The sequence below is a fragment of the Trachurus japonicus genome, chromosome 24, assembly GCF_045865225.1.
Source record: "Trachurus japonicus isolate A0001 chromosome 24, Traja_1.0".
Taxonomy (NCBI): domain Eukaryota; kingdom Metazoa; phylum Chordata; class Actinopteri; order Carangiformes; family Carangidae; genus Trachurus; species Trachurus japonicus.
In genome coordinates this window covers 7,706,201-7,733,685 of record NC_140930.1, presented here as the reverse complement: position 1 = coordinate 7,733,685, position 27,485 = coordinate 7,706,201, and the positions used below count along the sequence as shown (strand labels likewise).

The 27,485-nt window shown below is 40.8% G+C and overlaps 1 protein-coding gene across 2 annotated transcripts in view; it reads left to right on the top strand.

The window, feature by feature from the left end:
• fam184ab (family with sequence similarity 184 member Ab) overlaps positions 1 to 27,485 on the top strand; it is a 162,151-nt gene that overhangs the window by 72,705 nt on the left and 61,961 nt on the right. For both annotated transcript variants that reach the window (XM_085770340.1, XM_085770341.1), the window contains 4 exons: positions 6,345 to 6,480; positions 8,116 to 8,297; positions 13,689 to 13,874; positions 24,560 to 24,682. In XM_085770340.1, the coding sequence (XP_085626466.1) occupies positions 6,345 to 6,480; positions 8,116 to 8,297; positions 13,689 to 13,874; positions 24,560 to 24,682 (627 nt within the window). The remainder of the gene's footprint in view (positions 1 to 6,344; positions 6,481 to 8,115; positions 8,298 to 13,688; positions 13,875 to 24,559; positions 24,683 to 27,485) is intronic.

The window sequence follows — 27,485 nt, the reverse complement described above, 5'->3', positions numbered from 1 at the left end:
GTCACTTTATATATCCAAGGAAATACACTAGTAACTTTCATAAATGCTCAACCCGCTTCATATTCCACTTTAAATTTACATATGAACTTTTCATTTTACTGTCTATAGAGTTGGATCTTTTTTTTTAAGCCATCTACGAACAGGAAGTTATCTTTTAACCTCCGGACCAGCTGTGCAGGATGTTCAATAGCCTCAAACAACCCGTGCTCAAACTGTAGCGATAAGATAGTTAGCAACAGACACACCAACTGTTACTGTGTGTGTGTCTGTGTGTGTGTGTCAGCTCAGCCTCTGCCTGAACTCAGAGCTCAGCCACCGGAGACTCAGATTCTCCTGCTGAAACGTTTTGAAATCTCGTCGTCCCGGGCGAATTCACATCATCTTCATCTTCTTCTTCCTCCTCCTCTTCTAATGAATCTGCGAACAGGAACAGGCCTCCCCCGCTGCGAGGCATAATGCTGCCCCTCCACACTCACACACTTCCTATCCATCTTATATTTTCACGTACCGGGCCAGCGGAGTGTAGACACTTTTAAAAACTGCCTTTCCAGTAAGTTGATGGAAAAAAAAAAAGACTTGAAAGAAAGAGAAGAAAGTCCCATATCCCCCGAATAGCAAACGTCTGAGTTCATCACAGAGGAAAAATGACATGGTGGACTGGCTCTAAATTGCCACGCTGACAGACTCTGTCTAGATGTTTGCCTTTATCTCTCCAGCAGCTGCTTAGGCCACGAAGTCCATGTTTCAGCCGAGTTAGAGTCCTCGCTAACAACCTTTTCTAAGAATTCACATGAAATCATTTTTGGTCCATGCAATCACAGTCTTACATTGCATGGACTCACATTCACTATTGCACCACCACATTTTTCCTGAGGAGCGATTGTCTGAGGGTCTGTCCACAAACACTTTATTATTTCAGCCAGTGACAGCGTCTCTTTGCCTTTAAGACACTTCAGACACTTTGTGTGAGCAGTTTTCGGATCTGTTGGGAGTTTTTTACAGAGTTTTGTAAAGACAGATAAGATATATTAAAGGTCCCATATTATACAAAGACAGATGTCCATGAGTGATGTGATTAAAAATAAAAAGCAGCTCTATGTTTTAAATCAATATTGAGAAAGTATCAAAATGTACACACCAGAAATGGAGCCTTTAAAACGAGCCGTCAGGACTTCCTGTGACTTTGTGATGTCACAACAAAGCAGCCACTAAAAGCCCCGCCCACCTGGACCTACCACCATCCAACACTTTGCAGGATTTTGGTTTCTCTGAGTCTTTTATTTTGAGGTCTTCTCTATTTTTATTAGATCGCTCAGTAAACAGTCAGCCTCCTCTCCTCTGACTGGCTGACACCGACCTGTTGTTACTGCAGCTCCAGAGAGCAGCTGAGAGAGGAGAAGATGTTGTTTTTGTTTTGTTTTTTGGACACTAAAAGCCTCAAACTGATTTTCTCATGCGACAACAGGAGAAGTGTGAAAAATGGGAGCTTTTAAAAATAACATTTAGCCACCGAGGCTTTATCAGTGTCAGTGAGGTCATGGTCTATATATCAAAAAACCTTCCTATAGGAGCTCACTGAGGAAGTCGTGTGCATTTTATGTGACATGTGAAAAAAAAATAGCTATGTTTTTTTTTCTCCATCCTTAGCACTTGTTTTGAAATGGTACTTTCCGAGTTGAGTAATGTCTTTGGAGTAGACTCACATGATTAATCCACCGTTGAAAATAAAGTTGACATGTGCTCTAGGGGAATCGGTTAAGTGGGTCTGTTTTGTTGTTGTGATATGCTCTGCAGTTTCTGTGAAATTACCACTGATTACACAGATGACAGAATCCCCCCCACCCCTACCACCATCCCATCCCACCCCATCCCATCCTCTCTTCTCTTCTCTCAGCGTTACAGAGAATATGATCAAGGTCAGCGGTGGCTGTGGTGTGCCTAGAGTTAATATTTCCATTAGTTATCAGAGCAATTAAGCGTAACCCAGATAAAGAAAACGACAACAGAGCCGCGAGAGGAAGGGGCTGGAAACAGACCTGACAGCTCCTCTTAGATTCTCTCATTTGATTACGAAGACGAGATACGAGAGAGAAGGCAAACGATCTGATCTTTGACAGTTTTCATCTGTCAAACAACACAGAGCTCGATGCATTATAATGTCAGCGTAATATCACAGTAATCTCCTAATGGCAGCCCCCCGGTCCATGAACATATCTCTTAATCCTTCATCCTCCTGTTGAGAGATAATAGATTTTTAATTTAACCCTAATTTAACAAGCTCGCAGCAGATGCTTTAATGTTTGCTTCGTGACAGCAGCACACAGCTTTCGCCTATAAGTTAGTAAATCATTTGGTTTCCAATATGGGTTCAAGTTTTGCCTGTGATATTTTTAGACTGGCTTTTCTTTTTCTTTTTCTTTTTCTTTTTTTTTCACACTGGGAAATTAAAATGTTAAACCAAATCAAAACGTCCCCTGGTCTCAGAAGGCGTAATTACTATACTGGCACATTTCATGGGTAGAAATAGCAACATCAAATATCAACTTAACACCAGTGTAAAGCACTCGTGGAAGGTGTCATCAGGACGCCGACGCCACGCTTCCTGTTCCAGTCTTCTCTGTTTAGCTTTATGATTTTTTTTTTTTTTCTATGTGAAAGTCCTCCAAAGAGAAACGAGAAAAAAGCAAAACGATCACTCAGAAAAAAAAAACGCGGCAGAGACGTAAATTAATGGCCGACTCTTCGCAGGCTTCTGTGGGAATGTGCCATGCCAAAAAATTACAAATAATCCCCCAAGTGAGATACTTACTTTCACTGAAGCGATGTTGAATTGCTGCCGTCACCGTCTTTGGACTAAATACTTCACTCTCAGGTAAAAAAAAAAAAACCTATCTGGACCTCGGTGACAGAAGCTTTTAGTGAGATAAAACAATAAATCATCCAAAGCACAGTTTTCAGGAGGCTTTTTATATTTAAATGGCAGCGCTGGACTCAGCCACGTCCAATAAGGATGATTGACAGGAGTGAGGCAGTGTGAGTACGAGTGAGTGAGAGTGTGTGTGTTTGAGGTAATGACTAAATGTCAGCTGGAGTGGCATTCTTCTGTTAGTAGAGATAATTTAAAACACAGTTTATTACTGTAAGCTGTTTTTACCCATCTTCTCTCGCTCTCACACACACACGCACACCATAGTTGCAGGAAACCCCAATGACACACAGTATTTTACATTCTCAGACCTTAGCAACTGCGCGTCTGACACCAGCTCTAAAAATAAACGTAACATAAATACAACATTATTTGATCCAACTGAGACTGATGCCTCTAATTCTGCAGCACAGAGCTCAGGTGTTGATGGAAATACATTAATGAGCTACACATTTACACTGAATGACGTTTTGTTTTCTTGCCTTTGTCGATATGTATGTCGATATGTGTATTAATCCGCATCTGAAAATACAGTAGTCCCTGCTTAAAGGGGAACTATGTAAGTCTGCTCGCTTTTCCACTGTTTCGCTAACCCTCCTCCCGGCCATGTGCATTTGTTTACAATGAAGCCACAGAGAAATCAATCAATAGAGCGGTAGATAACGTTATATATCATATACAATGTTACTATGTGTACCGGTATATTTGTGAGGTTTAATCTGTCATAAACAGGAAATTATGGGTTACGGGGCGCATTTGTGTCACTGTGCACAGAGACGAGAGCTGGGACAGTGGCGGGTGGCAGAGATGATCTTGCAAAGTTGTTTTTCAGCCAAGACACGATACGTTGAAGGCAGAAAGCCTCCATTCTCCCTGGAACAAGTTATTAAACCATCACAATTACTCTGAAGCTGGTTAATGAAGGTAAAAATGTAGCATAATTAAGCTAAAAATCCTGCATAGTTCCCCTTTAAATCACCATTCTCTTCCCTTTGAGTGAAAAATGACTGATCAAATGCATCAGTGAAAGTAAAATACATATGTTTTTAAAAGAGTAACATGAAGGTTGAGCTTGATTTAACTTTTATTAGATAGTTGTGCAGTTAGCGACAGCCAAACGAATCCCAAACAGCAGCACAATGCTTCACACACTCACAAAAACAGAGCATCAAATTGATTCTAAACAAACAGTAAAGAAGAAATCCACTACAACAAAAACACACATCCAGTGAGAAATACAAACTCCCTGAACAAAGGGCGGATCATTTTCTGGGCCTCGTCCAGAGCCCTTATCTTGAGGGAAGGTCATTAAGGTTCATCCCCCAAATCTCAGTGCAAACTTTAACAACACTTTGTAATCCTGTTTTTTTAGTAAAAGTGAAGCCAAACCAGCAGATAAAAGAAAACCCAGGGACCAATTCAATAAAACACTTTCACTGAAGTATTGTCCACATTAAAACCCCACAGGAAGCGCATGAAGAACTCGTCTTGGCTCAGATCAACGCGACACTTTCTCGTTAACAAGCTCATGAAAAAGTGATAATTGAAAAATATACTTGCTTTTCTAAAATACTCTCCCCTCAGCTCCCTGTCCTCTGTCCTCACTTCACCTGTAACTGTCCTCATAAAGACGCCTAATGGACACTTTAACCATCACGCTGTCGTAGTTTCTTATCTGAACCCAGCGGTCACCGTGTGCAGCTGCCGACCTGCCACCAGCCAATCATCATCATCAGCCGTCACGTCTACTTAATACACACTGTAACACACAAATACACACACATCAAGTCTAATTTGTGTGTGACTCCTCGGTGGTTATTATCATACTGAGATTTCATTGTCTTAGCCGTAGCAGCAGTAATTAAGTTTGAGGCAGACCGTTTGATGGGATTGAAAGATGTGAAATTGCCTCTCATGAGTACTTCCAGTGTGTGTGTGTGTGTGTGTGTGTGTGTGTGTGTGTGTCAAATCCCTCCCTGCAGACCAGCTCTTATTAACTGAGCAGCAGTCAGCATTTACATACTTGATCATTATTAGTAGTCTTGATACCGATATGCCTCACGCCGGTCGTCTGAGACACTGACTGTTGCCTTCAGTGTTTACAGCTACGTAAACATATAGCACCACTTTGATTTATTTATTTATTTTATTTTTTTTAAATCTCAAGTTAAATATATCAATATTTAAATATGAATTATCAGGAGCATGTGGATGTTTCCCCCTCATTTCATCTGTATACTGTGTGTTTTCATATGCACATCTCAACTCCTGCACTTCTTCTCATAACATTAACCCTTTCTGTCCCAGTCTAATCATGCAGAGCCTTTTAAATTCTCAATTTATTGCTTTGTTGTACATTATAATTTGAATATTTGAATCAAAATGCAATTTAAAAATGTGTCAAATATGATAGATCAGTAAAATCTATGTTTTTTTCCACACTCAAACCATTTCAATAGCTTAAAAAATTAATTTAAAACCCAGAGTATGAATCCTGCAGTTTACAAAAAGTAGCATGACCAGTAAATGCAACACGCAGCGTTTTCATCAGCTCCTCCTCCTGTTATTTTGGACACTTGGGGGCTGGAATATGTACTTTTCTTTATTGCTAGAGCAATCTGCTCAGCAAACAGTTGATGATTTATAGTTCCAGAAAGTATGGGGCAAAATTATCCTTTATTTGCAGCAGTCATATTTCCGGCCAAACGGCAAATGTAAATCCAATATTTGCTCTTCTCTTAACTCTGTTTTTTTGGAATCCTCCAAATCCTGAGGAAAGTATATATATTTATATATATATACACATGCATATAAATATATATATATATATAACTCTTGAGCTGTTAAATGCTCCTCTATGTTCAGCAGCTCGTCTCTAACAGTGTGTGTCTGCTGTTTGCTGCTGTGCAGGTAGAGTACTGTATAGTGGGTTGTTTTTCCCCCAGTGCTGCCTGCTGAGGCTGAACACTAAAGTCGTGGAGCTGACAGCTAAACAATGAGCTGAAACTCCCTGTAAAGCTCCATAAAGCCGAGGCCAGCCGAGATCCGGGCGATAACTCCCTGTGGGTTCAAGAAGAGGAGGAACCTCTTTCACATTGTCTCATTGTTTAGGTACAAAAATATTGATTAAAACAGACAATAACAGCACTTAACGAGAGGTCGGCCGCTCAGTTTCAGCTCTGAAGGATCACAGCTATTGACAGTTTGAGTGACAGCGAAATGCATCAATCTGTTCAGTGTGCGTGACTCAAACTTAAACACTGAGTAAATTATACATGTTATTACTTTCCTTGGCTTAGTTGTTGGAGTCAGATGTGGCTGCCTGCCGGGGGGCGAACAGACTTTTCTTTTCTTTTCTTTTCTTTTCATCTCCTCCTCGGCTCTACACTATCTGTGCTGACTCAATTCTCTTCTCCAGGACTTAACAAAGCAGCTGGACGAGGTGACCCAGAACTCGGAGATCGTGGAGATCCGTCAGAAGGAAGCCGAGTGTGAACTGGAGGCGGCCCGAGACCGGGTTCAGCAGCAGGCGACGGAAATCCTGCTCAAAGCCAGTAAGACCCTCGCACGCTTCCTCCTTGTAGTTAAACATCCCCCTCCTCGGTGAAGGCTTGTCTTGCACCGGTTGCCGCTGCCCTCATGAGTTTGTCGTGCAAACACATCAAACAGATCCACTAACAGCTCGTCTGAGGCATCATGGTCCGTAGCTCTCTAATGGCATATCGCTGTACTGTACTGTACTGTCTAATGGGATCTGAGTCCCTGAGAGGAGGGAACTCTTCTCACATCAATTATGCTCAGTTTAAAGTGTGTGTGCATGTGTGTGTGTGTGTGTTGCATGTTAGATCTCTGCTGATGTCTCTCTGTCAGTACAACAACAACACTGCATAAACATTACAGCCCGGAGTGTGTGAGCGGCGGCAGCGACTTTAGTGCAGAATTAGGGCTCGGCCCATTAGCTCCCATGACGCTTCATCTCTCTCCACTGGAGCTGCTCGCATGTCAGAGAGCGGGAGAAGAGGGTGAACGCAGCGACGACAGAGGCAGTTACTGTACCAAGAGCACAGATCACTGGTTCCTGTTTCATTCAGCTTCAGATGGAGCAAAGGTTGTTTTTTTTTGTTTTTTTTGGTTCCTTTTGGTTTGTTGAATTGTGTATTGTGTTATTTTTGCGCTTTCAACCATTGTATTTATTGGACAATTTAATTTATTTCATTTTGACCCCTCTCTGTGACCTGCACATTCACCACATTACTGTATGAGATAATAACAGAACATTACCAGACAGAGTTGTTTTAGAGGTAAATTCATGCAAAACCACTGATGCACGTTCCCGTTGGGGGCAGTTTTTCATCAAGTAGTCTCTGCATTTACCTCTAAAACAACTCTGTCTGGTAACGTTCTGTTATTATCTCATAGCGTGGTGAATGTGCAGGTCATAACTCGTCCACCAGAGCGTTGTGGAGTTGTTGGATTGTGTATTTGATGAGTTTGATGAGGGAAACCAAGAAATCCCATTAGCCTCCGTAGCGTAGCTCTGAGCAGCTTGCGCCGTTCTAAAAATAGCTTGCACTGACAATTAAAGGTATCGAAACTACCCCTAAGACTATAGGGATTATGGCAATGGGCCAATTTGCCAAAAAGTTGAACTATCCCTTTAAGAGCAAACAAGAAAAGGTTTAAATTTGATGGCTGTTTCCATTGGCTGGAGAAGCAATCAACCAATTAGAGCCTTTAAAATAACAACATCATCTCACTGCTTAGATATCTAGTTACCAAACTCCATGGCAACAGAAAACCAACCAGAAAATGTAAGTAGCTACAGACGTGATTGACGCAGCTGTAAACTCAGATACTAAACCGTCTCTGATTGTTCTGAAATATCAAGTTAACTGTTCCAAACAACTTCTGCTGCAGCCTCCGTATGGGGTGCAAATCACATCAAGGTGATGGATATGTCACTTACTAGTGATTAGTTACGGCAAAACAAATCAAGCTGCCCCTCCCCTCCCTGCAGGAAATGCTTTAACACAACACCAGTTTCTCAATGTGAATCCAGGAACCGAGTTATGAATAGAGATTTGCTGACAACACTTCAGCGTGTTGAGCGACAGTAGTATTATTCAGATGGGACCGTTCCTCTTGTTTGAAACGCTCCTCACGCTCTGCTCCGTCCCGTCCCGCCATAGGTCAGATCAGCAGCCTGCAGGCCACCCAGATGACTCAGGAGGCGGCCATCAGGGACCTGGACAACGAGCGCAGCCGGCTGAAGGACAAGGTGCTGAGGATGGAGGAGGAGCGGGAGGCGCTGCACGGCCAGAGCCAGGCGCTGGACGAGAGGCAGAAGCAACACATCCAGTCCCTCGAGAAGGTGTGTGTGTGTCTGAGTATGTGTGTGTGTGTGTGTGTTTGATGGTGGTGTAGTTTCGTATTCACACACAGACTGGAATAGGTGTTTTGAATAGTTAATAAGTGGAGATGGAGTGACTTGACTTTTTCTTTCTGCTTTGCTCTTGACCTGTTTACCATCTCTAAAGCAGCAGAACCAGCAGGATATGCTGTGCTCATATTTAGAGGTGCATGTCCTTGAAAAAGAAAAAGAAAAAGAAAAAGAAAGCCAAGTAATTAGGATTTAACTTTTAGATGCACTAAAGTTACCATATTTTACACTTCTCCAGTGTTTTATTTGAAGTGTGGATCCATAAGAGTATATATTCGTTGTTTAAAGCACCAAAAAAGCATCTAAGTGTAGTTTTTTATCTCCTCTTTCAGACTTTTTATGGAGCTTTAGTCGTTTCTGAATACAGGCTGTGTGCATTTCTCTGTGGACTGAGGCTTTGATTCTTCCACAGTATTAATAAAGAACCTGGAGCTGATTTATAATCACACTACACATGGACATTTACCTTTTGAAAATGTGTCCTATAGCCCATAATTTTAACAACGAGAGAAGCAAAATTTTCACATTAAAGAGAAAAAGTAGGAAGTTTGTATTCTTCTGTCTGCTGTGCGATATGAAGTAGGGCAGTAGTTCATCTAGGTCATCACTCACTGCTGTCGTCGTTTCCCACTGTAATCCCTGCAGTTCAGCCTGTTGGAGAGAAAAACCCAAAAGTATAAAAAAAACATTTGTTTTGGGGCTGTGAAGCAATCCTCATGTACTTTCTTGTCCAAAACTGAGAGGGAAAACTGAGTTATTACTTCACCTCTGTTTGGTATTTCCTTTTTTCTTCTTTTTCCTCTTCTTCTTATTTATTTTAGTTCCACAACGTTGAGTTTCCTGTGACTTCCCGGAGCCAGTAATCCCTCTGTGCAGCCTTGTGAGGTTTTGCCTAAAGCCAGTCTTTATAGATGTAAAAGAGTTTTTGACATGAATTAGTGAGATACTGGAGTCGTTTAGGTAGCTCCCCTTATCTCTCTGTGTGTTTCTTTACTTTTTCTTCACCTCAATTTTACTTTCATTCCTCTTCTGCATTAAAAAAAAAAAGTTCCTCCAGGTTAGGAAAGAAAATATCTTTTATGAATGCAGCAAAAGTTTTAAACGTCTCAGTCTGAGAGCAGAGCTGGACCTGTAGTCTTTAAACTGTTGAAAGAGTCAAACTTGTCGATCTCCTGCATTTACAAGCTGCGGAGAAAGAAAGAAAAAAAAGATAAATAAATAAATTTAAAAAATGGGAGCCGCTCCTCTTTTTAAAAACCAAGAAGCTTAAAGGTCAGATGGTTTTAAAGAACAGTGTAGTCAGCAGACCGACCGCAGCCCCACGGTAAATGTCAAGTGTTGCTGCTTCATGTGTGTTTTCTCATCCATCTCTGACATTTGTGCACTGTAATCCTGTGGGAGGAAGAGGAGGAGGAGGAGGAGGAGGAAGAGGAGGCAGCTGCCATGAATCTAAATGTCTTCCTGAGGATTAACAGACCGTTTAAACGTCGCCTTTTTGTTACAGCACCGGCAACGTCTGTCATTTCTGCTTCAAACCGATTGGGCCTCATTCACAAAGCGTTCTCAAAAACAAATTTGTCTTATACTTTACTTATACTTAGGCAGTTTCTACCAAGATCGTTTGTTCTTGGCTAAGAACAAAATCTACACACACTCAAGAGCAAACTTACACATATTTGAGATCAAACACTTGTGCAAAACATGATTTTTGTTTGTTTTCTTCTGTTCTGCACTTGTATATTACATACGATTTGAATTAGAATCATTTTTTTTTAATTATTTATGATGTTTTTAATATATATATCTTTATTTCAAACACAACATTAGACACAGAACACAGACAAAAGAGAATAAAGCTTGAAAAATAAAAATGACATGAAATTACTATAAATAAATACTATAAGTTATATGAAGTTAAAAAGAGACAACTGTACCAGTGTCTCCAGAACAGAGATTGATACCAGATGGAGCTACTGTTGATGTAGGTTAATAATTATTTTGGTTATTTTACGAAGCACTGCGGTCTCCTCAAAAACACTAAAAACTAAATTCACATAAATTATGTTTATTGGGAACCACACCATCCAAAAGCACTGGTCATATATGACAATAGATATTTATGATGGCACACGCCTGAGGGTCTGAACACAGTCTGGCACACGCTCTCAATTTAAGAAGACAGCTGCGAACATTTCTGCGGTCTAAGAACACCTTCATGAATCTGATGTAGAGTTTTCTTAAAAAACGACAGGAGGAAAGGATTAAAGAAAATACTCAAGAAGATATTGGTGAATGAGGCCCATAGTTCACAGTAGCCAGGCTCCGAGAGAGAGAGATGTGGATTGGGAATTTAGAAAAAACAAAAATGGTTTATTTTGAAAAAAGCTAATTTGGTGAAGTTAAACTGGTTTTAAACTTCTTTTTTTTTGCACTTTGTAGTGATTTTTCGATCAATTCTCCCTGAAAATAAACAAAGAGGGGGAAGAGAGCGAACACTTCACATAATGTTAGTGGTCTGACTTAATTACAAAAGGTTGTGGGGAAGTCGTTACACTAATGGGACGCTCTGTCTTTTTCCCCTTTTCTCTCTGATTGCCATAGTTGTTGTTTTTTTTCCTATTTCACTTTTTTTGTTTTGTTTTCCGTGGGCCTTTTCTCCTTGTCGTTATTTTTATTTTTGTACTGTGGAGATGTTTTTCCCGCCTCAGGGTCTTGCTCGGTTTGACCAGTTTGGTGGACAGTTCCTGGGGGATTTCCAAAACAATCCTCAGTTTTGTAGCAGTTATTGCATAACAATTTGATTTCATCCCTGCTGGCATATTACTTTTCTTTCTTTTTTTCCTTTGCTGCTGTCAGTGTCTGATAATCTGCCACATGCCCTCTGGCTTTAATGTGACTGGTAAAGGCTAAAGAAAATATGAATTATTATGTTGTTTTCTTTAGCTTTTTTGTTCCTGCCAGATGACCCTTGTGTGCAGATCTCTGGATGTCTCTCATTTTGAATTAGTGAATTTTATTCCTCGTTTTTCTTGCATCTATTTGTTCCTGCGACATTTATCGTGAATCTCAAACAGGAACAAAAAAAAAACTAACTGCCTCGAAGCAAAAACTTGAAACTTTCACACAGTTATTTGTTACAGATAGTACAGAATGATACAGTACGTCAACAGAAAAACCCAAAGTGAGCAAAAATATCTACCAGTGATGTGAATCTCACCTCATTAGTAGTCAGATCGTCCTGCTACACACTTCAACAGGAATTATCCTCACAGAGAGTTTGTTGACTTGCTTCAGGAGTCTCTTCGCTGTCAGCTCCAGTAACAGATATAACTACTCCCATGTGGTGTTTCTGGCAAGATTTGGCTAATTAAAAAATTTTTTTTGGTTAAACCCATGCAATGAGGAAACAGCTGCTCCCCCCGATTAAACCTAAAGTTAAATGAGCTGCAGATTAGACTTTGTTACTCAATATCCCAAGAAAAATCACTGTTTTCCGTGACCTTTGTCTGGATTGATGCAGCAGGAGCACCAGCCACCCAGTGACAAACCCTGTACACTCGGTGTAGACTTGTCCTCCTGTTACACAATATATGGAGCTTAGCAACAACTTAATCAGCAGGACCTCATCCTTCCTCCTCTGAGCCTCCTCCTCTGGATGTTATTAGTTCCTACATTTGACCACCTTTCTAATCTACTGTATGTTTATTCCTGCTTTAGTATAATGTATTAGAGCTTCTCTGTTGTGGCTCATCGCAGCCTATCAAGTCACTCTCTGAACTACCACTCTTGTTGTCCAGCACGAGAAAAGTCAGTAAATATATCCCCAAAACCCTTTTAACAAACACTGACTGTTTACCTGTTTATCAGACCTGTTTGTCAAGCTGTGTTCAGGCTGTAAACATTAGCATCCTCAGCTAACTAGCTTAATAGCTACAGTAGTAAGTGCTGCAAATGTCCTCAGCTAACTTAATATCTGCAGTAGAAATAGGCTTGTCTTTTTTAGACTGCAAACATTAGCACACTTAGCTAACTATATTATATGCTGCATTCGAGACAACTTGGAACTTGGAGTCTACCAGTTGTCAGATTTCCAGAATAACCAAAAACATGGCCGACCGGGACAAACTTTACATTCAAAGTGCTTCACACAACTAACATTACAAAGGGCAGAAAAAAAATTAAAAAGAAGAATCTTTTTTAAAATAGGGAAACAGATCATTCAAATAAATAAAAAAAACGTGAATTTACAGTGTATATTTTTGAATGTATTTCGACTTTTTTTTCTCTGACTTTCCCGAGTGGGAAAAATCTGAGTACTCAGTTGTCTTTAACGCAGCGCAAGTGCTGCAAATGTTAGCATCTTCTGTTAACTAGCCTAATATCTACAGTTGTGAGTGTCCTGTCTGTTACCTACTATAGTACAGTACTACAGCAGTAACACAGGCTACAAGTAGGCAACATGTGGCTTTATTCCCAAGGTCAAGAGTTAGTATATTATTAATATTTAAATTAGTTTTCTTAGAAAACATCTCAGTGAGGACTGACACTGTTTGATGCTAGTGTACCAGAGGTCAGGCTAATGTTTGTAGCCTTTTATCCACCTTTTGTTTTGTTTTGTTTTGTGTTTTTAATCAGAATGTGGAAACTTAAATGCAAGGTTATCTTAGAGCACTTGATATGAAAAATAAAAGACAGCTTTTAAAACCTTCATCAGCACCTAAATTTCATATTATTTGAACAAAACTCTTGCAATAATGCAGTGTTTGTATTATTAGTGTTTGTTGCATATTTTAGCATCATGTATGTAGCTGCCAACTGTAAAAGACTCTGGTGATGTCAGATGATGCTGGTGTCTCTCTGTGTGAAATCAAAGACCCGTTGTTTCAGAAATAATTTGAGAATAATTTCCGGAGCTAAATCTGCAGCGTGGTCCATCATCTTGACTGACGTAGCAACAGTAACTAAGAGGGTCGGAGCCGAGCTAAAGGTCACCTCGCTGTCTGCATCTGTCTCCGCTGATGCCGAAGACAGAAACTGACAAACACCAACTCCTCTCTAGAATCATAATGACGAGCAGCTTATGTTGCTAACTGTTGATCACAGGCTCCATAGCAACGTGATCAATAACCCCATTATCAATAAAGCCCAGATGGATCGATCGTGCACTGGGTCGTTAGTGCAGCAGGAAAAACAAATTGAGTCTGAAGTGTTGGAGGACGAGAGACAGAGTGCAGTGTAAACTCTGGCTGAAATAATACAGCATATGGTGTGAGTGTGTTTGTGTCGTCTATTTAAACTGATTGTGTTTATTGTGTTACTCAGACGCTGCACGAGGAGAAGGTGTCCCACGAGAAGGACATGAACACCATCCGAGCTCGGTACGAGGACGAGACCAGCCAGATGAAGGAGAACCAGGCCCGCGCTCTGGACGAAGTCGCCAAGAAGCACAGAGTCACCCTGGAAAACGCTCTCAACAGCGCCGAGAAGGACAAGAACCGCATGCTGGCTGTGAGTGTACACACACACACACACACATACAGTACACCATAAAGATGTTGCTCCAGCTTCAATGGAAAACAAAAGGAAACCCATGGATAGAAACAAGATGAGATGAGATCTGCAAGTTCACTCTGCACAATGAGCAGAAAACACAAGATTCATTTTCAGATCGCTGCGTCTTGTGTAATCAGCGTTTATTGCTCAGAGCCAGAGGAAAAAATGAACAGCTGTATGTTTTAATTGATACTGCATCGTCAGGCTCAGGGGCTCATCTCAAGCCATAAAGACGCCGTCCTTGGGACGTTTGTTTTCTGCAGCTCGGTGGGTGAGACGCTGCACAACAAAGTGAATATAGTACATTTTTGTCCTTTAAACTTCCATTTTGTCCAATTTTACACTTTGAATCGATAGAAATGCAGTGTTTTTTGTATTGACAACACGCTTTCACCCACTTCTTTCACTTTTCCCTCGCTGTGAATCTGCAGGTTGTTGTAATGAACGCTGATATCAACTGATATAAAATCTATCAGTGTGATATTCGGTGTTGACTCAGTTGAAATCCAAGCTGCCGTCTCTGTCAGTCTCTCTCTCTGCCTGCCAAAAGATTTGGACCTGTCACAGTGTGTTGATGTAATATTTGTCAATAAAGGAGCGGTGAGTATGAGTGACAGGCGTCCCGTCTCGTCCACATATGCTCTGGTTTCACACTCCGCCTCACACTGGCGTTAAGAATATCAGCTACCTACTGTACCACTGTTTTTTAAGACAACAGCTCTCGTTTCCTTCCCCAGAGACAAACTATGAGCTGGTCGAGGGATTTCAACAAGTAACCAGTCACACGCCTGCCTCTCTAACCTCCGAGCTAATTCTACATTGTTCACTGATTGCACCATCTGCTACGAGAGCCGGAGCCTCCCTCACTACTCACTATACTTACTCAATCCGTTTGCCTCCAGACTCTGAACTGTGAATTTGTTGTGTCTCACAAAGTTCGGAGTACTGTTTCCAAAAAGCTTTTTTCTTTCTTGACACAAACAAAATTATGGAAGGAGGCGCAGGATACCGAGTTTGGCACCCAATTAATTTGGCATTGGAATACAGGCGATTTCCTGCTCAGTCTTACCTCTGTAACACATTTTTCTCTCTCTCTCTGTCTATAAAAAAATACCTTCCTACCAACAGCTTTGGCTGTAAAAGTTGGTACAACAACAAAGTTTAGACTCAACACTTTTGTGTCCCTCCCATGAAGGATAAACTAGATTTTTATGCAGATTTTAGATGGCAGCATTAGAGCAAAGCTGTGCTTGTATTCCCTTTATTATAGACAACATACTGTAGAGCTACTTTCTCTAAGATAAGATGCAACAATTAGCAGAGGCATCTTTAAAACAGATATTGGGTATTGGATATTTCACATCAAGGACTCCTAAACAATTTGATCAGGTTTAGTCCCAGCATCGTTTTTAGATGTTTTATTACAGCCATGACACAAAGAGTCAAACTTTCTGTCACTGTTTTGCTATAGTGAGATTTGAGATCCACTGATATCGACAATATGCCGGTTTGATATATGTATAATAGTTAGTTCAGTGCAGTTTGTTCAAGTGTCACAAGGATAGATCTGAGAGTCTTCAGATGATTAATGTGGCCAAAGCCGCAATAAACTTTTAATAAAAGCCTCAAGCAGTTATGCAACCATGTGAGGAGTTCAGAAGAATCTGCAGTGGTGCAACACAAGCCAAAAAAAGTTGGGAAAGTTGGTTTAATATTTAATAACATGTTATATTGTGTAATATTTAGTTTTTAACTAGTTGCTAGTCATTTTAGTAGCATAAAGTGCAATGTTTCCCTCTCTAGGTAGTTGAATATTAGTGTAATATAGGATAAAATGGCAAAACATCCACCTTAGTGTTGCACTTTAATGTAGGAACAGAGGTACTTGGTTCTTCCCACTGTTTGTTATTAAATCCATGGCAGAGCATCAGGTTAATTTCCTTATATCTACCAGAGAAACAGAGAGATAACATGAGACTGGCAGCAGTTATAACCTGGAAGGATTTAACAGCAGGATATGAGAAAAAAAAAAAACAAGATTAAAATGTTTTTTGAAGATGGAGACAGAATTTTTTTTATTTTTTCGGGGATCAACATGTGCCCACGTCCTTTATCAACGTCAACAGGTGCAAATCCAGAGGCGACGTCCAGGTCTGATGTGTCTAATCAGTGAACAAGCAGCTCCTTTAACACACTGCAGACAGGTTTATGATCTCATATAAAAGACCACACATTGACACTGCAGCATAATACCAGCACAACAACATTGTACGTAGGCCTGACAGGTGACACAAGATAACTGCAAAAACACACACACACATACACACACACACACACACACACACACACACACAGCGTATCTGCAGAGGTTGTCTTCAGACTAAAATACATCAGAAGCGGCTGGAAGAGTGACTAAGACTCTGGCAACCTCAAAAGGAGGAAAACGCAACCTACTGACGTGGGAGCACATTTATATTTGTCACCTATAAATGTCATCTAGGACACCACTGAGCTCACGTCGCCTCAGCAGCTCCCGACACACACACACACACACACACACAGATAATGTTGCCACAAAAAAAAAGATCAGAAACCAGACAAATAAAAATAAATTGTCAATGAAGAGAAAGTTTCAACATGTGGCAGCTGGTGAGTCACACACACACACACACACACACACACACACACACACACACACACACACACACACACAGGTGACACCAGCATGTTGACACTGTGATGAGCTATTTTCGGTGTCGTGCTAAAAACTGCTACTCGCCCACGTTCAACACATTCAAAGCCACACATGGCAGCTTTAGTGCAGCATTGTACAGGAGACAATAAAGAACTAATTAGATTAAAGGGATAGTTCAACATGTTGGCAAATTGGCCCATTGCCATAATCCCTATAGTCATAGCAGTAGGTAGGTTCGTTACCTTTAATTGTCGGTGCAAGCTATTTTTAGAACGGTGGAGCAGAGCCGCGAGCTGCTCAGAGCTACGCTACGGAGGCTTATGGGATTTCTTGGTTTCCCTCATCAAACTCATCAAATACACAATCCAACAACTCCAAAACGCTCTGGTGGACAAGTTGTGACCTGCACATTCACCACGCTATGAGATGATAACAGAATGTTACGAGATGGAGTTGTTTTCAAAGGAAAAATTCATGCAAAACTGCAGATGCGCAGTTATTCAGCAAGCAGTCTCTGCATTTACCTCTAAAACAACACCGTCTCGTAACGTTCTGTTATCATCTCATAGCGTGGTGAATGTGCAGGTCACAACTTGTCCACCAGAGCCTTTTGGAGTTGTTGGATTGTGTATTTGATGAGTTTGATGAGGGAAACCAAGAAATCCCATTAGCCCCTGTAACGTAGCTCTGAGCAGCTTGCGGCTCTGCTCCGCTGTTCTAAAAACAGCTTGCACAGACAATTAAAGGTAACAAACCTACTCCTAAAACTATTATATAGCGATTATGGCAATGGGCCAATTTGCCAACATGTTGAACTATCCCTTTAACACGCTACCTACATGTGAGGAAAGTGCGTAAACACACTGTGAATGTGCAGATATTTTAGATCTTAGAGATCGAACCCATCTGTGGGGTTTTAAAACATTTTTTATTTGACGTTTATCTCCCCAAAATCTGGAAATTAAATCTGGAGGAAGGTGTGGAGTTTTTGACATTTAAAAGGGAGTGCAGGACCTTTTAATGTTTTAAATTCGCCGTCCAGCTCGTAAACGCTGACGACATTTATTATGACACATAAAACTGCAACCAGAGAGAATCAAGTGGAGGGAAGTAATCAAAATTAGGACAAAATGATGCGATGGAGGAGGAGGAGGAGGAGGAGGATGTGAGTGTTGGCCGGTGTACGTGACTCCAGCAGCAGCCTGTGTGTGTGTGTGTGTGTGTGTGTGTGTGTGTGTGTGTGTGTGTGTGTGTGTGTTTCTAAAACTTCCAGCATTAATATTTCACTGCTACTTACTTAGCACAGAGTGTGTCGGCTCTAACGGGCCTTAAGCTCATACATACAGTATACAGCCACTTCTTCGATGGCACTTTTACGCTGCTTGTCTACTGCATATTCTATGGTGTACATATATATTTTTTACTCCATTACCTCATTTTTTTTTCACTTAATTTTTTTTAGCTCTTTGGAGGAACATGAACATTTCTGTTTGGGAGCTTTATCCTCCATCCTTTAGCTAAAATCAGATCTATTTAGTAGCAACTGGGAGTTACTGATTCATATTGTCGTCATCATCATCATCATCAGGATGTTTTGACCTAGAAATTCAAAAAGGCCTTGATGATTTCATAAAGAAACACATCCTAGAGGCGTATAACCAGAGCAGAAACCCTTGTTAAGTGCAATCTATTTTTAATAATCAATGGACCAGTCTTGTAAAAACTGGAGTATAGAAGTTATATAATCATGTAGAAGTTTTCTCAGATCTCTGCCTGCCAACACCCGGGACTCTCCTTTATAATCTTGTTGTTGTTAAGTTGTTAACTTTAACTTTATGCTTATATGATGTCAATATAATGATGATATTAACTGATGTATTATGGAGTCTTGCTCTGTGTTTATTATTTAGCTATATCATTAATTTGTCTACTTTTATTTTGAGGCTGCAGTCTTTTGTTGTTGAGTCAGATTATATTGTGAGGTTTAAGTGACTTTACATGACATTTATATTCAGAGAGAGACAGACAATTGACCAAAAATCAAAATAAACAAAAGTAAAACATAAGAAAGATGACCTTACAACACAATCGTGCATATAATGTATATAATATCACATCTACATGATTGTTGTGTTCCTGTACCAGTGCAAAGTGTTGCAATTGTGTTGATCAGGATCAGAATTAAAATGTAGCAGCCAGTTTACTCAGGAGGGAATCTGCTTGTTTTTTTGGCACAGGTCAGGACTCCCTCATTTGTTGTTTTTTTTTACAATGGCAAAAAATGGTGAAAAAAACATCAGTCATGTTAAAATCTCTCATCGGGAAATGGTGACAGTGAAGGCTGTGATGGCCGTGGTTCGATTCCCAGCTTACCTTGGCAAGATAATGAATCGCAAATTACTCCCTGATGTATAATTCTGGTGTATATTATATGTATGGAAATAATGTAGTGTGTAAGTGGTTGATAATGTTACAGATGTGCTGTTGCAGTGCTTTACCATTTTCACACTCATCAAACGTCATGTATTTCCACTTATCTTTCAGGTTTCCCCTTAAATTTCTCATCTATCGGTTTATACTGTAATGAACTGGGGTGAGATAAACTAAATTAAAGGGACAACGAGGAGTTTTGGTAAAGCGAAGCGTTTTCACACTACATTTATGAGCCTCCGCGCGCACCGTGAAATTCTTTGACCGGCGCGAGACAGACTCATGTTTTCATTCATCAAGAATTAAAGTCAGAGGTTCGAAGACGATCACATACCATCGTAGTTCCGACCATAAACGGCGATTCAGCGGCGTTATTCTCATGACTCGAAACCGAAAGTAAAGAAACGCTCAACCAGCATCTCCGCCACCACTAATAATAACAAAATAACAATAGAGACAAAACAATATATTTATCAAAAATGGGCCCATTAACAGGTGTGGGTAGCGTAGATTCATCCACATTAACGTGAGACTTTTTTATAACCAAATAGAAACTCCTCGTTGTCCCTTTAAGTAATAAGAAATATGAAAAAGTAATACTAAAAGAAGATATCCCTGCTGCTAAACCAGATGTGCTTACAGGATAGTGTAGTATAACATAATAAAAGCTCCAACAGAATCTACTCCTCTGTCTGACATCGAGACCCAAACACCCAAATATTCATGTCGGGGCGACTCTGCATCCGATACCAGACTCTGAAATTGCCCCCTAGAATTACAACCCGGGCCCTGGGACCCGGTTTAATGAGCCCGAGGTCTGGCTGTTTCCGAGCCACAGCCACAGCCTCCCTCCACCACTAATTTGAGTGCAGGCGAGTGCAGGCGTACAGTGCCACCAGCCCCCGAAATAGCCTTGTGATGATGCCTAATCTCCGCAGAGTCCCTTTATTCTCAGTCACACGCCGCCATGCGAAGTGATCAAGTATTCTCTTGCATCAAAGTTGCATAATGAGGACTTGTTTTTAAACCGAGCCGATCAGAGCTGACAGCTACATTAAGAAAAGAGCGTCGTGCATTTCCATAGTTATTAGATATGTGCTGAGCTCCATACGCAGGATTTCTTCCTCCTCGACGACGACCCTGTGCAATATCTGCGGCCTTGTATTTCCTCATCTGCACCGTAATTCACCATTGTCATATGGTTACGCCGCCCGTCAGTGTTGGTGCATGGTTTTATATCTTTTTCTGCTAAATCACAATGAGGAAAAATCCGATCCCACTTTTATAAGGTGGAGTTAATCATCTTTTTTCTCTCATCACCTCCATTCTTTCATCACTTTAAATTATAATGAGTCGTCTGTGAGAAGGGCCGGCTCTGGAATTTAAATGAACAGGTCGACTCTCTACCTCGGTCTCGCCCTCTAAATGGAGCCGCGCCACCGGTGTGACATGAATCCTGATGCGCGTCGTATTAGATCACTGCCCTGTCTGACTTTGTCTCCCCCCTGTCTCCCCCCTCCACCCCCACCACTGACCGCTGGCCAGATGATTTCCCTCTATATTGAGATTGATTTTCATGATTGCCTGTATTTCACAGATGGGGTTTAAGTGTCTGGTCTGGTGCGCTGGTGAATTACTTTTTTTTTTTTTTATTACAGTGTGATAGATAGAAGAAGGTGCCACTAAAGTTGAGAACTTGCTAAATTCACCTTTTCTGAAAGAACACTGATTAAAATAGAAATGAAAAAATCACCCAGCAAATGGAAATTTAAGAAAACATAATGCACATTTCAGTGAGACATCGAAGCACTTTATTCCTTTTTTTGTCTCAACTTATTTACTTAACTTACTTATGGTTAAAGGTCCATATTTACATATGTGTCTCTCTGGAGCTCTTGTAACAACTGGTCGGTGTCATCCAGTCAGAAGAAAGAAGGCTTTGAGCCGCTTTTCTGATTGGCTGACTGTTTTCTGAGAGATCCAATAAAAATAGAGCAGATTTTACATAAAACACTCAGGGAAACTCGATTCTGCAAGTGTTTGATGGTGGGTCCAGGTGGTGAGGGGGCGGGGCTTGGTGACTGCTTGGTTGTGACATCACAAAGTCACAGGAAGTCCTGACGGCTGGTTTTATGGCTCAGTTTCTGGATACAGGCTGTGTGCATTTCTCTGTGGGCTGAGGCTTTGATACTTTCACAGTATGTCAAAGCTATGCTGATCTTTAATCAAAGAGGTCAATGGAACTGTCACATTTTACAATATGGTACCTTTAAAACACACAGATAGCGTCAGAAGTTTCTTTACTTTGAGGACAAAGTGTTCAGAGTTGGATTAATCAACCTTTGTCCGTTGACTTTGTTTAAAAAGACGGTGTTTAAAGTGAAAGCTGCTGTCCATACTGATAAACCCACAGAGATTCATCACCCACCCCGACAGCTCCTCTCAGCTCTGTCTGCTCATTGTTTCGTTTTTTTTTTATGGGATCCACAACTGTTTTGGCCGACTCTCCTCACTCTCATTAGTCTTGTTTCCAGTGGCAGCAGGCAGCTGTTTCCAGCATAATGTTCCCACAGAACGCTACCTGCCAAACGCCCAACAGAAACAGGAACACAAAGCAGAGAAACAGGCAGGTACTTTACTCTCTCCGGAGTTAATGGAGACCAAATCAGAGCTAAAAAGGAGACACTATTAATCTCTCATTAATCAACTGGACACGAGCAGGGCTGCAGATGAATGCTAATGTTCCTCTGGTGTCTGGGCCCGGAAGTGTGTGAACAGTCGGGCTGTCAAACTTCCCCAAATGAGATTAAAATTTCTAATGCTTCTTATGCTAAATATTCAAATTATATTCAAATTTTTAATGTGTTTTTTTTTAGCTTATTATATCCACCTATACAAGCTTATTATTACATCCCGTGTCCACTATAGGGCATTCCAACCAAATAACTTAAGTTTTACCAACTCAATATAAAACTTCAAGGAGGGAAATCGAATTTTTTTTTTTTTTTTTTTAACACTTTATTTGTAATTTTCAGTTATAATACATATAAAACAATCATATTCTCGGCACATAAGTGGTCCACGGATCGATTGATAAAAAGACAAAAAGAATGTGTGCGTGTAGTGTATTAACACGTAGGCCACCGCCCTAGCTGAATAAACGGGCAATTACAAAAACTATGCTCGTAAATTTAAAGCTGCAGCTCTACGTCGCGCACAACAACAACAATTTTGAAAATAATTTGAATTCTGTTCGAATAGCAAAGTTCGATCTGACAGCCCTAGTGAACAGGAAACATCTTCGCTAAAACCTTCACCGGGTCAAGTGATGCTACTTAATTGTTGTCTCTACAGTTTGCTCTGCTTCAAGCGAGTGATCAAAAACATCAAGCGATGCAGCTTTAAGTAGCTCAGTTACCAGTGGTTGCATCCACACAATAAAAGTTAACACAGCAGGTAGAACAAAGCACCGAGTTGGTGACTGCCCCCTGGAACAGCATGTGTGAATAGAACACAGTTGCTTGAAGACAGTTTGTAGTGTCCGTATTTTCTGCCCAAAAGCCCATTTTAAGCATTCGATTTTACGAGCCAGCAGCGTAGTCCTGAGAAAAAGACTCTGCAGGGTCCTGTGGGAGATGGAGGCTCCAGGCAAACTGTGGATGGGAGAGATCCCTGCTGCAGCGTTGGGGTTATTTTGTGCAGAATCGGCAGGCTCAGGCCCAGTCTTGGCTTTTTTTTATAGGGTTGCATCAGGACGTTGAGCCTGATGCAAGCAACCACAGAGTGAGAGGGAGAAGGAGGGAGAAAGGGAGACAGTAGGGGAAGGAAAGCACTGAGGAGTGAGCGTTCGAGCAGTTTCAAGTCCCTTTTTAGTGCAATTTGGTCCAAAGAATCACAGATTGTCACGTCAGTAGTCATTTGTTTTTTTTAGCGACGAAAGCTACAGTCCTCAGAGAAACTTTCCTCACTCTTTGACCTCCGAGGCAGCGACTGAATTACAGCGTGTCATGAAGCATCACACATGAATTACTATGATTTCCAACCTCTCTTTCTTCTTCCTCCATTCAGATCAATCCCTGTGTAGTCCCCATTAAATTTTATAGAACTGTGTCACACCAGTCAATACACTGGATGCTTTTTTTTTTTTTACAGCATTACAAACTCCATCCTCTTGTCCTATGTAATGAATAACAGTGGCGAATTTTATTTGACATTACAGCAATTTCCTTCAGCTCTAATTGTCCTTGGGAAGTAGCAATCATCGCACTCTGTAACAGAAATCGTTCCCCATTCATCAGAAGTCATAATAAGCATTATTAAGCTTACAATGCGAGAGCTCGTTCTCTTCTTCTTCTGTCAAGGACTATGAAATTGTTGGAAGTTTTTTCATTTTTTTAATTTTAGAAATGTGTACAGATGAATACAGTGGATGTAATGTCAAACAAAGAGGAGAGAGAATCTGGATCTGCAGCAAAATACGGCGTGGGGGGGGGGGGGTTGAGTTGTGTTTGGACAAGTGCGGTGCTGCTGTCAGAGTCGATGTCCATCTTTACTGCTTCACTGCTTGGCTGTCGACTCTTGGTATTGACTGTGTGTTGAATTGAAATGATGGAAAAAGCAATATTGAAACCATTTGCTTTTATTGTGAATATCATAAAATGTATTGATTGACATGTTTAACAAGATTACAACCCGCCCTTTCAGCAGCTACTTCTTCCCGACAGTACAGTGACTCGGTATCGGAAAATGACAAATTGTAGCTAGCTGGTTAGCATGCTAACTTCAGGTAGAAGGAAAAAGAAGTGGTCGAAAAAGAAGAGTTATTAATGATGTTGGTTATTGAATAAAGGGTTAAGTTATGTTAAGTTTGATGCTGAACTCGAACAAACAGGTGTTAAGGAATGTGGTATTAGTGCCTGTCCCTTTAAATGCAAATGAATGAATTAGAAAACTAATGACATCATTGAAACAACTGAGAGAACAGCTCGTAAAACCACATGGATTTCCACCTTAGAGCCTTAAAATTACAGATTTTTTTCTCAATTCTCACATTTTGGGGGCCGGAAGGCAAGACAAACCCCCAAATATATGTTAAAGAGCCTTCAAAAAGTGATATTTCCATAATATGTCCCCCGTAATGCTAACGTTAGCAATGTAGCAATATCAAAAACTTACAAAAAGTTCCTCATAAAGTCATTAATTGTTCTTTAAAATGCTGCTCATGATGTTTTGCCACATCGGTTCACATCAGTTTCACACCTCTGTCTCTGTCAGATATTCTATTACCTGGATGACTGAGAATCTTTGCAGATGTGAAAACACAGTGAACATTAATGAACGCCCCCCCACCCCCATGGCCCCTCCCCCGAGCTTCCAATAAAACATTCACAGCTTTACTGACCTAGAAAACATTTTCACTTCTATGAGAAACCACCGATCCAGGGCGAAGAAGCTCTTTTGTTTACCGCTCGCTTGTATTGGCATTGATCAGTGTTTGTGTGATCGGTTCCCGCAGGAGCTGGAGCAGCAGTTTGAGAGGGAGCGGCTCTCGCTGGAGGAGCACAAGACGCTCCTCAGACAGCAGCTGGACGAGCTGAGGGAGGAGCTGACCTCCAAACTCACCGCAGCCGACGAGGAGGTAGGAGAGACACAACTTCACATCTGGGACTGGCTCCTGTTGCATTCAAGTCCAGTCAGTAAAAAGAAAATAGCTTGAAGGTTACAAACTGTTGCACGTTTAAAGACTGTCTTTGGTTGTTTTGCTTCCTTACCAAATGTTTATTAGCTAAGCCACAGTCAATCAAGTTCATTCATGACAAACAGGATGAAGTGCACACAAAAAACACTGATACCGGATTTAAAAAAAAAAAGAAATAAAAAATACAACAACTGAACAAACTCAGGAGTCAGACAAAGGATCCACACGCTGCTCTGATGTCCTCCAGCGAGTTTAATCCAACAGAGAAACGTTTCGATCAAATAGAGTCAGTCAGGATTGTGTTGTATTTGTCTGACAACGATCGAAAACATCGCTCTGTTGGATTCAATTTGCCGGGAGCTGACGGCACAAAAAGTTCAGCCTTCATTGAGGAAAGGAATAGTTGACAAGGTCAAGAATGAAAACCCATGGGTCCATTTAGTCCTTACTTATCAACAGATGTCTTTCATTAAAGTAAATTTTAGATATTTATAGTTTCTTCAACACTTTAAGAACTTGTTTTCAGTGTTATTGTCAGTTTGTCCTTGAATTTCGATGATGTGTTGATGAAGATCATGTTATTTGACTAAAAGTCTCCAGGCTCAGTGGTGCTTCTTAACTTCCTGTTGTTAATGTCACCTCCAAAAAATCCTCCTAAATAACACGTCTGACTTGAATAATGAGCAGTATTTAGCATTTGAAAGATGAAGTAAACAGCAAATTCCAGCCATAATAGAGGATGAAAAATGAGGCCAGGGTCAAAGGAGTGTGCAGCTCCCGTCTCACTGGAAGGACGCACACTGAAAAAAAAGCAACAAAAATACAAAATTACCTGCAGTGTATGGAAATAAACTAAACCCAGACTGAGCCCAGGAGTTATAGGGGTTTAACAGCCTGAATGTGGCAGAGGAGCTAATTGGCTCATAGGCCTCTAATTATGTTACTGATAACAGTTCGCTCTGTAAAGACTCAGCTCACAAGCTCACAAGTCTCTTATTATTTTTTGACTCTGGAGAGAAGTGTGTGTGTGAAAATCCCCAATTCTCTAAGTGATGAGGAGATGATTTTAAAAGTGATTTAGAGGAATGGAAAATGCAGTGGTTGGCTGCTTATTTATTCATTAGCAATGTTGGTGCAGCAGCATTAACCTGGAAATATACAGTATCTGACTGAGCTGCAGGTTCATTAAAAGTTGGGTCTGGAGTTTTTTGCCCAAGAATAAACGCTAGACTTATACAAATGAAATCCGTCTTAATCATCACCTATGGGCTCCTATAGTCCTGTGTGGTGGGGGCTGTGTCTGCAGCGCCCCCTCCCCCTGCCTGTATTTTGGTCTTTTGCTCTGTTTTGTTGTGCACGTGGACGTTTCTGGGCGGAGAGCGAGAGAGTCTGTGTTTTCTCTCCAGCCAATGACGGAGCTCAGGTGAAGCTACGTGCAGCTAGTCTCAATCGCTCTGGTCTGGGGCCGTTATTTGACTCGCTGTTTTTGTAAGGAACCGGTTCCAGGACGAGAGAGACAGGCCTTTGTGTCAAAATAAAAGCACCAAGCTAATAAAATGTGGTGAAACTCTTTAATTTAAGGAATATAACTTACAAGAAAGTCCCAGAGCCATTAACATTTTGCTTCTATTACAAGTTAATGTCTATTTTATAAGGGTTTTTTTGGGGGGGAGGGGTTTTTACCTTTTTTTTTTTAATTCAAAATTTGTCCAGTTTATGGAGACAAGACATAACATAAACCTATTATATTTTATAAGTTTTATGTTGGTGAACACTTTTACTTTGGTGAATTTGGTGATTTCCGGATCTGCTAGAAAAATTTGGAGTTAAGGGACGCCTGGCGAGGCGAGGCTAATGTACAGCAGAGTAGGAGGGCTCAGGGCTGCTAGCCGCACTAGCTGTCTCTGATGCTAACGAGTGCTAGCACGTCTCTCTCTCTCAGCAGCAGCAGTCACGACCACAAAGAAAAAGAAATACAGTCTGAGTGAAGCGCTGGAGCTGCGGACCGATTCCCGACAACTAGCCTCAACTGGTAACAAGTATGAGGGCCGTTGTGCTGAGCTAGCTGGATGCTAACTTCAGCTAGCGGTAGCGGTTAGCATCTGCCGCTAACACCCTCTTCCCAGCTCACCGCAACGGCATAACAACATAACACCAGAGGCTCCCGGTGTTGGTGACGGTCGGATATCGGCCCACGGCTCCAGCGCTTCACTTGTACTGTATTTCCTTAGTGGAGCTGTGCATAAAGCCAGTTGAGCCCGAGAGGAGGGGCCGAGTTTCAATGTTTTGTTTACAAACTTCAGCGAACAAAACTCCAGACTCTACCTTTAAAAACACTAAGAACTGAATTGTAGGGAATGAGAAAAAGAGAGAACACTGCAAAAACTCAAACTCTTACCAAGAATATTTGTCTTATTTCTAGTCGAAACTAATCTAATTCTACTTAAAATAAGACTCATCACATTAAAAAGTAGCTTGTTTTTAGACACTTTTTACTTCTTTCGAGCAGATTTTCACTTGAAAAATAAGTAGAAAAATCTGATAGTGGAACAAGTTTTTCTTTCTTATTACAAACACAAAAAACTTGCTTTCACTGGCAGATTTTTCTACTTATTTCAAGTGAAAATTTGTTTGAAACAGGTGAAAATTATCTTAAAACAAGATCATTTTTAGGTGATGAGTCTTATTTTAAGTGGAAAGAGATTCATATTGAGTAGAAATGAGACATTTTGACGAGAAATAA